The sequence below is a fragment of the Taeniopygia guttata genome, chromosome 19 (genome assembly GCF_048771995.1).
Source record: "Taeniopygia guttata chromosome 19, bTaeGut7.mat, whole genome shotgun sequence".
NCBI classification, from domain to species: Eukaryota; Metazoa; Chordata; class Aves; order Passeriformes; family Estrildidae; genus Taeniopygia; species Taeniopygia guttata.
This window is the reverse complement of record NC_133044.1, coordinates 8,986,261-8,999,690: the sequence shown is the minus strand read 5'-3', so window position 1 is coordinate 8,999,690 and position 13,430 is coordinate 8,986,261. Positions and strand designations below refer to the sequence as shown.

The 13,430-nt window shown below is 46.3% G+C and overlaps 1 protein-coding gene across 7 annotated transcripts in view; it reads right to left on the bottom strand.

The window, feature by feature from the left end:
- The window catches only part of AUTS2 (activator of transcription and developmental regulator AUTS2), a 772,098-nt gene extending 759,296 nt beyond the window's left edge, over window positions 1–12,802 (bottom strand). For all 7 annotated transcript variants that reach the window (XM_072937285.1, XM_072937288.1, XM_072937287.1 and 4 more), the window contains exon 1: window positions 12,253–12,802. In XM_072937285.1, the coding sequence (XP_072793386.1) occupies window positions 12,253–12,543 (291 nt within the window). In that variant the 5' untranslated portion in view covers window positions 12,544–12,802. The remainder of the gene's footprint in view (window positions 1–12,252) is intronic.
- Window positions 12,803–13,430: the final 628 nt, after the last annotated feature.

Below are 13,430 nucleotides of genomic sequence, written 5' to 3'. Positions count from 1 at the left end.
GGGCCCAAATAAAGGGAAACACGGGGAAAAAAAAAACAAAAGAAAAAAAAGGCCCAAAAAACCCACAAAACCTCTGTTGATCTTACCCTTGTGATAGCACTTTCAGAGGCCTGCTCTGCTTCCCTTGCTGCCTGTGGTAGCTGGGGCCATGCCACCACCCCAGCATCACCTCCAGCAGCCACAGGGCTGCTCTCTGCCTGCTTCCTTAGAGGCACAGAGCAGTGAAACTGCAGCTCCAACCCAAAATCTCTGCCTCCTGTTGATGGAGAAGCAGGAGCCAGAGCTGAGGAGCAGCCCTCACAGGGCAAAATGATGCAAAAGCTGCACTCCAGTGAAAAGGGGGGTTTTGTGCTTCTTTCCTCTGCAGTGGTTCATTGCTTTTGAAGGCTCTGCAGTGGGAAGCTGTTCTGGGATGACTCTGTGCCAGTGCCACAATTTTCTAGGGGCTCTGGGGCCACACACTGGTCCTAGAGGCAGGATCCAGGCTGCAGGACACCAGTTGGACAGTCCTGCAGGTATTAGTAGCAGCAATAAAGACAGCAACAGACATGAACATATTTCTTCCGGAAGTGAAATAGTAATAAAAAATTTCTTAAGCTGCCTATAACAAAGACAGGAATGATAAAAGTTAAAACTTACAAGTTTGTTGCTAATTCATTAACAACAAAACATCTGCATCAAATATCTTATGTTTCAATGCCAAGGGCAACAAGCAAAGGAACACATACACAGCATGGAGCAAAAAATCACCGATGCAAGGGAAACTTGGAACTGGGGATTCAGTAGCCAGGTCCTGCAAAGTGCATGGTCCCGGTCTTATCATTGTCAGCTCCCCAAAGTGATCTAGTGAATCTGGGCAAAAGTATTTCAAAGACTTTAATCCATGTGAAATATTACTTCCTGGAACCGGAAATTCAATCCCTAGCAATGAAAACAAAAGCACACTCATAAATGCATCTTTCAACTCAGCCAGTATATTAGCCACATTTAGGCTCATGCATTCTCAAAAAAATCCTTTACTCATTAATATAAAGTAAACTTGAAATGATTGCTATAATTGCAGTTAAAAAATTAATCATGTTTTGAGATAAATGCAGATAAAAGCATGTTTTACTAATTATCTTTTGAAGCTTCGGCTCATGAAAGATTAAAGGTGGAAGAAAAGTTGTTGAAATATTGAAGACAAAAAATCCTACCATTTGAAATCACTTTGAAGCCTTGTACCTGGTATGAGTGATCCTTAATTTCCAGATGTACTAAAAAAGGAGTCTCTTTAATTCAGAAGAAGTCAAACCAAACATGCCATTTGGAGGTTTTATGCCGTCAGCTCTCTGGAAATTGGTGCATTTAGCAGCCCCCACTCTGCAGAACTCCAGATAATAGTGGGATTTTCTTGTGGCTCATCCCCACCTGGGACAAATAACTTCAAGCCCGAATTCAAAGCTGAGTTCCAGAATTTCGGCTTTCATTGAGCTCTCCAGAGCTCCCATAGTATCAACCTACTAATAACTAGTTCTACATACTCAAGCAACCATCTGAGGATCCCACAAAAGATAGCACTTTTCCCACTCAGGGAGGAGGGGCTGGAGGCACAGACATCAGGGTTTAACAGAAGACCCTCATCACCAACCACAGGCTTACTCACAAGCCACAAGAAGATTTGTTTCTGTGCCCAGGCACTTAAAGGAACGCAGGTTATCTGGGGTGCAAATTACCCAAAAGCAAGGCTGGCATTTCCATTCACAGCCCTGGAACTAACAAGGCAAGTAATTCCCTTCCTGCTCCATACCACCAGCCTATTTGACATCAGCAGTTTGCAGACTGAGCGTTAATTAGGAGAGCAGATCTATTGACCACAGGCTGAAATGGATGTCCACAACTCCACTGGAAATGTTTTAGGCTTCTGCAAATTGAAACAAGTTGAAAAATACTCTTAGGTAAAAATCCTAAGCAACTTTATAGCCATTTTAAATGACCCTGTAACAATTTCCATCAGATCTGAATTGGTGCAAAAGTATAAATTTTAGAAGTTTGCACCTGCAGCATGCCAGAAGCAAAGCCTGTTGTAAGAGGGCAGTTTTCAAAAGGCATTGAACTGTGCTCAAAAGCTACAGAGTGTCAATGTCAAGGACTCTTCAGTGCTCTGGAGTTTGAAGAGTCAGGGCAGATCTGAAATGGAGCAGCTGACACCTCTTTGCTAATGGAAGGGTCCCACTGTAAAGAACATTATTCCCCAGCAGCCCCCTGCACTGTATTTCTCCTTGCTCCTTTCCCCTCGCCCCACAGCCTTTAACCCCTCTGCCTATCACAAAGCACGGTGATGCCAAATTATTAAATTCTACCCTTGCTGTAAACCTGAGCAGGGCTAGGTAAATGATTAAATAGTTGGGTTTTTCACAACCACACATCCAAGGAAATTTGCCAATGTCTTTTTATTTGCATATCTGGCAGACTGCCCCAGACAACTAATACATAAGTGACAGCGTACAGGTGTATTAGTTTAGAGTTTGCCTTTAATCTAGAGGTGTCAATTTGCTTCTGTTTTAATTACATCCATCTTGATATGTTATTACAACCTCATGAAACTTCTTCATTATGTGAATGGCTATAAATACATACACATGACAAACAGTTGTTATAAATTTTCTGGTTCAGCAGTGGAGGCACAATATCTTAGCCTACACATCATGTTCATTTAAAATTGCTGCTCTCCCTCTCCTCTCTACCCCACTCCATTCCCTTCCTTCTCTTTTCTTTCATCCAATAACAAAATATTTTCCTCCTACATGTAATGGATTCTCTAATATTTACTAGTAGCTGCATCCCAATACAAATACTCTCAGCTTAGGGAGCTGTTTCACCCCATCTGTGTTCTGGGCTGCACCTCTGTGAGATGTCTGTTTGTCATTAGGCAAATATAAGGAGATTGCACTGAGGCCTTATAAACATGCAAAGATCCTCTTTTGTAGCTACATAATTCACTGAGTTTTTCAATACACATCCTGAGGTTGAAAACTTGGCTAATCCATCCACCAGATGTATCTTTATGATCCCAGAACTCATTAAAATTTACTTTTTTCCCCTCTTTTTTTAAAGTCCAGCAGACTCAGCTGTTGAGCTACATTAATTGCATTTTATTATTTTTTTTCCATAGTTAAAATGACTAATGCTAGCAGAGTCACTGCCTACAAGCACAATAGCCAGACAGCAAAAATTAGTAGGACTTCTAATCGTTCAGTAATATCCAAATCCCATAAAATTAAGAGAGGCAATTTGGTCCTCTCAAAACAGATGGTTTTGATTTTCAGTATTTATTTTGAATTTTCTTTAAGGGGAGAAAAGAGAGGAGAAGAGACAAATTCACACCAAAAGATTCCATTCAAAGGTCAAACTGCCCTTGACATGAATTAAACCCCATGACACCAAGAGAGTCACAACATAAATCGTCCCCAACAGCAGCACTTCTTCCCTTGCCTTCTTACGACACAGCCATCAAAAAGGTCAAAACTACTTTCACTGCCTCAGCCCTGCATCAGTGCCCCCTCTGATGGATGCCACGCCATGCCAGCCATTCCCAGAAATCTGGAGCAAGCTGGAGAGCGTGTGTTACCCAGCTCTTACAACCTCCCAGCTCCTTCCCCTGGGCATTCTGGAAGCTGGGCAACAGACCCCAGGTTCTGGAGGAGCCCTGAAGACATTCATGGTACCCTCTGGAAGCATGTGGTGCTAAGCACCTGGATGTGGAGGAGACAAGAGGAAGGTGACAGAAGTTGTCAGGAGCCAGGTGAAGACCAAAGCCACATTCCTGGCCACAAGTCAGGTTCTTTGGCCACCTCTCTGCCATTCCCACCATCCATGTAAGCAAGGAGCCAGGTCCTTCAGCCACCTATCCTCTATCCCCACCTTCTGCAGAAGTAGATGTCTCATAAAAACAAAGCAAAACAAAAAAATCAAACAGATTATCAGACTGAAAAGTCTATGGTCACTTACGACTTCCAGAGAGAAAATAAACAAAAATCAGTGCCAAGAGCAATTATCACCATGTTTGTAATTCATCTCAGTCTCAGAAATAGGAAATGATGTGCAAACAACAAAATATAGACTGTCAGGATTTGCCAGGAGGGAGAAGTTTCACCACACAGGTTTGGTTCCCTGCTCTCCTGTACCCACAAGCCACCCAAGCGTGGTCCTGGAGAAGTCAGTAGCAACAATTTCTGTCTCCCTGGTTCCACTCCACAGGCAAAGGAATTAAATTGCCTTTACTACACCAGGAGGGTGAGTTAGGAGCAGCTGTAGGACACACTAGAGCAAGCTGCAAGAGGGTCCCCAAGGATGGGCCTCCTGGGACATGGAAACCCATACCTGCACCTAGGGAAACAGGCAGCAGTGGCCTGGATTCCACTGACAGGTAAGTGGGTACCTGCACCAGGTATTATCACTGTTACACACTCTCCTCTAAAACACTGCTCCTCTCACAGTCAGCCTATGACAGAAAAAGGCTGCTCAGAAACTTTCATTAATTTGGCCTGATCCTGACCACTACGTAATTTCATGGGAGTGTACAACATGTTTTAAACTGTTAGTATTACTCCACAACACACAAATAAGTACCTCTTCAGAATTTCAGCCACCCAAATGTTAATCTAACCTAGAACCTCCTGGTGCCTACCTCTATTTGCTTCTGGTGTTCACTGTCAACCTGCACCATGCACAAACCTGCTCCAGGTGGCTTCACATAAATGATGCTCAGCACAGGGCTTGTCCCAAAGGTTGACAGTGTCTGCCTCTTCTCATGAGCTCATCCAACAAAGGACAAGGCTTGTGTCTGGATGGGGAGGATAGGTTGGCAGTAGTTTTAGTCTCAAACCATTAAGTCTCCTTTGGTACCAAGTAAAAGTATGAAAAGACACAATTTATAAGAGCACAAATTGTAGAGGAGAAGAAACTTCCACTTTAGGAAGCTGGGAAACACATGTGAGACAGATTAAAGGGTGATCATTCCTGGAAAGAACAGCGAGCTGAACACCTGCATGGCTCTGAGTAACTACTCCCGTGTGGAGCTGGTATGTTAATCATACCAGTAATACGTGCATCAGCCAGCATTACACAATCAGAAGTTCAGCCAGCCAGAACTTGGGCACATCAGATATCAGCACACCTCTGCACATCTCCCATGCCTTTGTCTCAGGACATTTTAAAAACAGCAGGACTGAGATGCACACCAAATACCAAGTAAATCCACGTGGAGCATATGCACCATGATCAAATTAAACCTCATGAGTAGAACCTCACAAACACAATAGTATGTGCAGGGCCAAGGGATAATCCACTTCTTTTGCCGACTTACTCCACCACTACTGCACAGAGGATGACTGAACTGAAACTCCTGGCTATAGTATTTACCAGACTGAAGACATAACCTTTTGGTTAAAACCTTCTCTCTCCACCACATGAGTGTGTGAACTTCAGCAGCAGTGTTGCCAAGATACAAGGAGAAAAATCTCAAGACATTAAGGTAACACACTATTTAAAGGCAAACAGTACAGCAGAGCTGAGCTGGGGATCTGACAAATTGCCACTGCACGTTCTGCTGTTACAGCAAAACAAATCCCTACCTGCATTAGCCATTCCTCATTACTTACAAAGTGGATTTTCATATCCATTTTACAACAAAGGAGTTTAGAGGACTATGATGTTCTGAAGTGGTCTTCACCAGGGCTTGGCATTGAGTCAAAACGACAACAAACGAACTATACAAAAAAATGCACGCAGCTGGTAATTTGTGGCACATACAGAGCCAAACCCCAACAAGAACACAAGATACTGAGCTGATAAATTATAAGGATGATGTACAAAAAGACAGAGAAATGTTGGAAGCAATTTTCTCTTGCAGAACCAAGGCAACACTGTAGTTCAAGTGCAGGAAAACTGAGAGTTAAACATTTCCACATTTCAGCCTGCAACTTCCTAACTCCATTACCTTTTTATTAATTGCATTTGAGACTTCACTAAACTTGAGCTTGGGCTATTTTAAAAACCTATCTGACTCAACTTATTGTTGCTCAGAACAAAGATTAAACTTCTAATTTAGCTGCAGATAATTACAACGCTGCAGGTCAGACCCCCAGTGTAATGTGGTAGGGTGTCCCAGTCAAACTGATAGGTGTTCAGAAAAACCCCAAAAAACAAGAATGGCAGAGCTGGGGGAAAGAGGGATCATCTCCAGCAAGAGAGGAATCTTTCTGCCTTCCTCCCAGTTGAAGTTACCGGGATTAATGACTCCTAAAGTAGGGACAGATTCGGAGCATTTTCCTACACAGCAATGGATCTTTCCTGAAACTTCCTCTTTTGGTAACAACATCCCCCTCTAGTTCTCTGCATTCCCATACAGTCCCTGCTATTTCTGTATTGATCTCAGTGTTGTAAGTCAATCTTTCAATTACTCAGACCCTTGATGTCTTTCTGATGATTTTTTTTTGCCTTTCCCTAATGATCATTTTCCGTCCAAGTTCCTGATCCTTTACCCTTATTTTATAAATCATAGAATCATATAACTGTTTAGGTTGGAAAAGGCCTCTAAGATCACAGAGTCCAACCATTAACTCAGCACAGCCGGCCCCACTGCTAACCATGTGTCCAAGTGCCACATCTACACTTTTTTTAACTCTCTACTGGGATGGTGGCTCCACCACTGCCCTGGATTTTACACTCCTTCAATGCCAGCAAAGGCCCCAGGTATTTAATCAGAAAGGGCTTACTTATTACCCCAAATAGCAGGAAAAAAAATATGCCAAGATAAGGGAGAATATGGGTGTCTTTTGTCTTTTGATGTGCGGCCTATTTCTCATTAATGCTAATCTTAAAGAGCAGTGCTAGTGGAGATTAATTGAATCACATTCATCTAAAAGAACTTGTCTTATAGTTTAAACTCTTCCTTCTTCAACTCAAGGCCATTGTACCTCCTACTACCACCTGAGGGAATAGCAAAAATTCCCACTTTCATTACATGGTTACCTTCAGGAGCTTAAAAGAATATTTATGCAACAATCTCAATCCTTGGTCATTATCTGCCCAAAGAGACAGCTTCAGCTCTCCAACAGCTACAGAAATCAGCTAGAGTTAGAAGTGCCTTGCCTCCCAGAAAGGTACCAGGCTTTGCAAAATAATTTTAAAGTATTTTTAAAGTATTCATGTACCCAAATGATAGCAACATATGTTTCAAACATCACCCTAAACATTCCTTTTGTGGAATATGCATGCTGCTGTTTTCAGTCCCACTTTCAGTTTGAGTTGCAGTTTTTTCAGGTCTGGTCACTGAGGTTTTCATCAAGATAGTCAGCTGCTCTGTCAAGGTTATCTCGAGATTTAATCTCAGGTCAGTTTACTGTTTCCTCTAAATACACAGTGAAAAAAATAAATGCATTGCTTCGTATGATATCCCAGTGTCACAAAACTTAATGCCTCTCCTCATCCCCAGATATCTTTATTTAGTTACTCCCTTCTTTTCTCTGCTGGTCTAAATCTGCAGACTTGCATGTGCAAACAGAGACTGGGACAAACACCTAAGCATCTAAGCAGTCAATAAACACAAGAAGGGCCACCAAGATTTGCTGACAGCACTAAACAAACATCTGATGTTATGACGTTGCTGTGGTAAGGCAGAAAGATCAAATTCCTTTTGAAATATGAAGGGATAGAGACAAGACAGAATAAACTTGCTTGAAATCTCAAAGAATTTAAGCAAACAGGCTAATCAGGCCAGCTAGAAGATTGGTGAGAAGAGAATGATTTAGGGAGGAAAAGCACACAGCAAGCCAGCCACTCTGGTGTCCAACTCAAAGCTTCTGCTGTCACACAGCCAAGCTATTTCTATTTTCAGTGGGCCATGCCTAGAGATGAGTATCACACACCAGTTATTAAAGCAAATTCCTGCATTCAGATGCATACACAGAGCCACACTGTCAGTGCACACACACACACAACTGAGACCACAGGACCTTCAGAACCTTCCTGCTACTTGCACATTTTGTTTCTGTAGTGTCTCTGTTTTAAAGTCCAGATCAGCTGTTAGGCTTGACTCCATCTAGTCTCACACTACCTGTGCAACCTGTAAAAGTGCTGCAGCTGACATCTGCCTAAACCACACAAACACCATGGAACAATTGCTTAAAAATTATTTCCACTAGGTGTATGGAATCATCTGACACAGAATTTGAAGCTCATTAAACAGCTCCTTGACAAATATTTGTCAGCATTTCTCATTTGTAATTAATTATATTGGGCTTTACCTGACGATAATTTAGCATGGTCTCAAAACAGACTAATGCCTGTGTACTGAACAGAAATTAGCTCAGCAAATGCACACTGAGAAATTGTGACAGTTTTATGAAACAAGAATCCCCATTTAAATGCGAGTCCCCCGCTTCCCACCCCACTTCTATCTGTGCTTTATAAATATCTGTGTCCCATTTCAGGCTTGTCAGATGAGCTGCCTGAGTTGAAGCTAAACAAACATCCGCAGAAAAAACTCATTACCTTACTCAGTGTTCAGAAAACCTGAAACCAACTGCTTACTCCATAGGGATGGTCAGAGCTGACTCAGGAAACATAAAGTACTTCCCAGGCTTTAAGCCATCTTAACATTCAGGTCAGATTTCCTTTCTCATCACAGCAAACCATCTTCACCACAGCACATCAACAGCCATGTCACGTCAGTCTCCTGCCAGGACACCTCTGCACCAGGGGGTAGGAGGGAGACAAACATCTTCCTGAAATCTCACCTCACCAGACAGCTCTGCAGATGCCTCCTTGCCAGCACTGCCAGAGCACATCATGGAGAAAGTCACTCCAACAGATTGATTTATCACATTCCGAGAAATGACCTTTCCCTGTCAAACTGGTGTCTAAAATTCCCACCTGGGTTTGGAGAACCTCATGCTATTATTGCTGGCAAAAAACACACCAGCAGTGCAGCACAGGCTCCTTCAAGCTGGGAAAAGCCACAGCTCGACAAGCCACTCACTGGTCACACTAACACAGGTACAGAGTGTCCGTGCCCTCCTGCTTTTCCAGGCTGGCACATTTGGGGAGTTCAGGGCAGCAACGTGTGAGCAATTGCTCTGGAGAGAGCCACAGAGCTGCTGTCAGTCCAGCAAGACCACCCATGGGAGAATCTGGTGAATCAGATCAAATTGCAGGACCACATCTCAGCTGCTTTACTACAGATTAAGGGCTGGTTTCTGAAGGTCAAGGTTCCAAAATGCTCCCCAGTGTAGGGGACAGGCCCCTATTGAACACAGCTACACTGAAGTCTCGCAAGGCCAGGCAAAGATCAGTCTGGCTACATCTGCAATGACACTGGAATTGCTCATCTGTCACTCCAAGAAGGAAGAAATCCACAGTGAGATCCCACTCTCTTCATTTAACTCCCTCTTCCTGTGTATTCCCCACACAAACATTAGCAACATCAAGGTAGGGGGTGCCAGAACTGCAGAGACAGATAACCAGAAGCAGATGGCCTCTATTTCAACACCAAACAATTTACACTTGAGAAGTATGACAAGTCTACTGACACCTGGACAGAAAAGCAGCTCCCAGAGTGGGAGCTGGTTAAAGTTTTGCTTCAAGGGATGGGAACTTTTATCAACATAACCACAACAGATTGGATGGCTCCTCCTGAAGCTATAGTGGCATAGGATCTGCGTTCTTGTGCAGCACCTGTGTCCCTGTGGCATCCACAAGCTTCACACAACCTGGTATTTTGCACAGGTTGGGCTTTTTCAGTCACCCCAACAAAAAGCAAAAGCATTTAGCAAAAGACAGCTGAAATCAAGCTGTGTGGAAGTTCTTGGTCCTTTTTTTGCAACTTGATACGTAAGAAGGTCCTGGGTGGCACCTCATACCCAGCCAACACACACCCCTGAAGCTGCAAGGTTGTCCCCAGAGGCAGAGAGCTCAGCCTTGTCCCTCCACAGTGGCTGTCCCCTCCTGTGTGAGCCACCATCCACCCGTGTCCCCTCTTCTGAACCGTGGGCTCAGATCCTCCAGTGGGTGAAATGTTCTGCAGATTCCCTCTCGCAGTTTTTCACACCAAGCAGACAAAACAGTCTCTGCACCCTTTCAGCGGTGCTAAGCCCAAGAAAAAGCTGAAGCTCCAGCACAAGGCATGGGCTCGGAAAGTCTTGTCTGCATTTTGGGCACGAGTGTCTTCTGGAATCTGGGGACAATCTCCATGGCTCTAAGGAGCTGGGGGCAGACCCACAGCAGGAGGTGTATGAATACCAGAACACCTCTCCATAGCACCCAAAGCTTCTTGACTCAACTCAAACACATTAACACCTCAGCATCTCACCAGGGCTGGGGTATCTCACTCCACCAGCCACTCACAACCTCCTCAGCAACACCAGAATTACAATAAAAACTTCAGGCTGCTGCATGCAACACACGGAGCAATTTCTGCCACACTGGGGCTGTGCCTCAGACACCTTCATCTCCCTCTGATCTTCAGAAACAAGTTTCTCAACGCACATACGGAGCTGCAGGAAAAAGCACCTAACAACGATTTTGTGACATTATTTCTTAACGCAGCATGAAATCGTTAGGTCAAAACGTGCCACCTATCACATGAACATTAAAAGTATGTCAAGTCTCAGTGTGCAAGCTATTGTTTTATCTGAACGTGCTATTAGCTGGCAGAACTGGGTAATGTATCTGTGCTCCTTTTTAGTGATACAGGATTATGAGAGGATGCAAGTAGTAGCCATGCTTGGCTTGGCAAAGAGAGCACGGCAATTATTTTCAAGTAGAAAATAAACAAATAAGAAGTGAAATAGAATAAAGACATTTTCTAAAATGCCCTACCAAGTTCTAAACTTGCTCTTCACTTCCTTTCCAAAAAGAACTACAGCCAAATTCTCGAGTCCTTATTCCCATAAAAATGCTTAATGACACAAGCTAGGGCATTGTTTGAGGAAAACCATAATTTTGTCCGAAACAGAAGCATACAAATTTCTCTCCTGCTGATAAACACATATTCACACTTTTGGTCTCTCTGGTTTGAGCAGGGCACTTGCAGATGGGCTCACCAGGTGAGAAATGGTGGATAAATTGAATCTGGACATTACCTCAGCATTTGTTCCTTATGGCTCACATGAGTCTAACACCAACCATGGAGGTTTGTTGGAGTGAACAAATCCTCCCTTAATTACACCAGAGTAAGTTCTGTTGGAGCTATGGTGTGGATGGATGCAGGTGTAACCAAGGACAAAATCTGGCTACAAAACAAGAAACAAAATAAAACAAACAAAAAAATACCCTGAAAATCCACTAAGTATTCCTGGCTAAATATTCAAACATCTTAAAAGCTACACAGAATTTTTTTTTTCTTAAACAATCCGCTTCACCTCCACATTTATTTTGACAGTTCATCATTGTTCCAGTTGTGCCTCCAGTGCACGTAAACCCAAATAAATCTGCTTTCCACCACAGCAAACTTCTCCTGATCAGAACTTGCAAACAACAAAGCCCTTCAAACACACAGGCTGGAGGTTCCCTTCCACGGCAGCATCACCACCGCGACCCTGGCTGGGCTGACAGCGGCTCCACGCTCGCGAGTGGGCGGGCGGAGGGAACACGGAGAGGCGAGGCCGGGCCGGGCGGAGGGAAGCGACGGCCGGGGAGCCCCGCGGGGCTTCGCTTCCCTCCGCCCGGCCCGGCCTGGGCTCTCGCAGCCCCGTCGCTGGCGCTGGGGGATGCCCAGAGCCGCCCAGCGCGGGGCCCACGCGTGACACGCCGCAGGGAGCGCGGCAGGCCGGGCGCCCCCCGCCCGCAGCGGCGCCGCGACCGCCCCGACAAACACGCGCGGCTGCCCCCCCCCGCCCCGCGGCCCCGCGGACACGAGTGGGCGGCCCCGCCGGGCCACGGCGGCGCGAGAAAAGTTTGATCCGTGGGAGAGGAGGGGAAGCGCCGCCGGGGGACCGCGCACAACTCGCCGCTCCCCGCGCGGGGGGATGGCCCCGCCGCCCGCCGGGAGCGGCGCGCCGGGCTGCAGGTGTCGGCGGCAGCGGGAGAAGGGAGGGCAGCGGGGCACCCCGGGGACGGGAGGGGGCGGCGGGACCGCCCCCGCGGGCACCCCCGGCGGGCCGGCCCCGGGAGCGGGGTCAGGGGCGGGGGGGGTGTTCGGGGGGCGCCGCGGGGGCTCCCCCGCCGCTGCCCCCACACAATGAGGCGCACACAAAGCGCCGCCGCTCCTACCTCCAGCGCCTCGAAAGTGACGAAGCTGGACATCGCGAAACCGTCGATAATGTCCTCTTCGGCCGAGGAGGACTCCCGCCGCTTCCTCCGGGGGGGCCGCGGCCGGGACGGCGGCGGGGGCCCATTGTCTTCCTTCTCCGAGCCCGAGGAGGAGAGCGCGGCGGCCCCGGGGCCGGCGGCCCCGCCGGCGGCACAGCCGCGCCGCCCGCCTTTGGCTCGCCGCTCCCGGTCGCGCTGGGACCGCGATCGCCGCTTCTTCCGAAGCCCGTTGCATCGCGCCGGGCCATCCATGTCTCTCGCCGGCTCTCCCTCTCGCTCTCGTCCCCCCCCGCCCCACCGCAGCCACAAATCCGGCTCCCCCGGCGGAATAACGGGGGAGGGAGGGAGGGAGAGAGGGAAGGAGAAAGGGAGGGAGGAGAGGACAGCAAGGGGGTGGGGGGGATGAAAGAATCCGAGTGCGGTTCCACCACCACCAGCAGCAAGCACCAAATGTAAGAGATTCCTATAAGCGAGCCAAGGAAAGTAATGGCTGATCTCAGGTCGCCTTTGTAAAAAAAAAAAAAAAAAAAAAAAAAAAAAAAAAAGCCACGGAGAGAAAGGAAAAAAAAAAAAAAAAGCCTCACCGAGCAGGCAATAAATCAGAATAGCGGAATGCTTTGATCAAGGGGCTGGGAGGGCGAGGATCTTCGAAAGAGAGGAAAAAAGGTTGAGAAGAAGGGGGGAAAAAAATAAAGAAAGGAGACCCGCTGGAAGGAGGGAGCTGAAGAGTATTTCCTTGCACAAAATTTATTTTCTTTCTTCCTTTCCTCCCCAACTAAAAGAAGTTCCAGGGGGGGAAAAAATATATGTAGATGTACAGAACTCCCTTTCTGTCTGCGTGTGTGTGTGTGTGTGTGTGCAGGGAAGGGTGCAGCCTTCCCCTCCCCACCAACACGCACTCCTCTCCCCCTCCTCCTTTATCTCCCTGGATCAAACACAATAATAATAATAACGATGCATCCAGATGCAATTTTCTCAGACACCGACCAGGGATGGACCCGGGAGTGGAGATCAGATCCCACCCCGGCCCCTCCAAAAACAAAACCAAACAATAAAAAGAAAGAAAAAAGGCAAAAAGAGAAAAAAAGGGCGAGGAAAAAAGAGCCCCAAAACACGCCCACCCACCCCAGCTATTAATA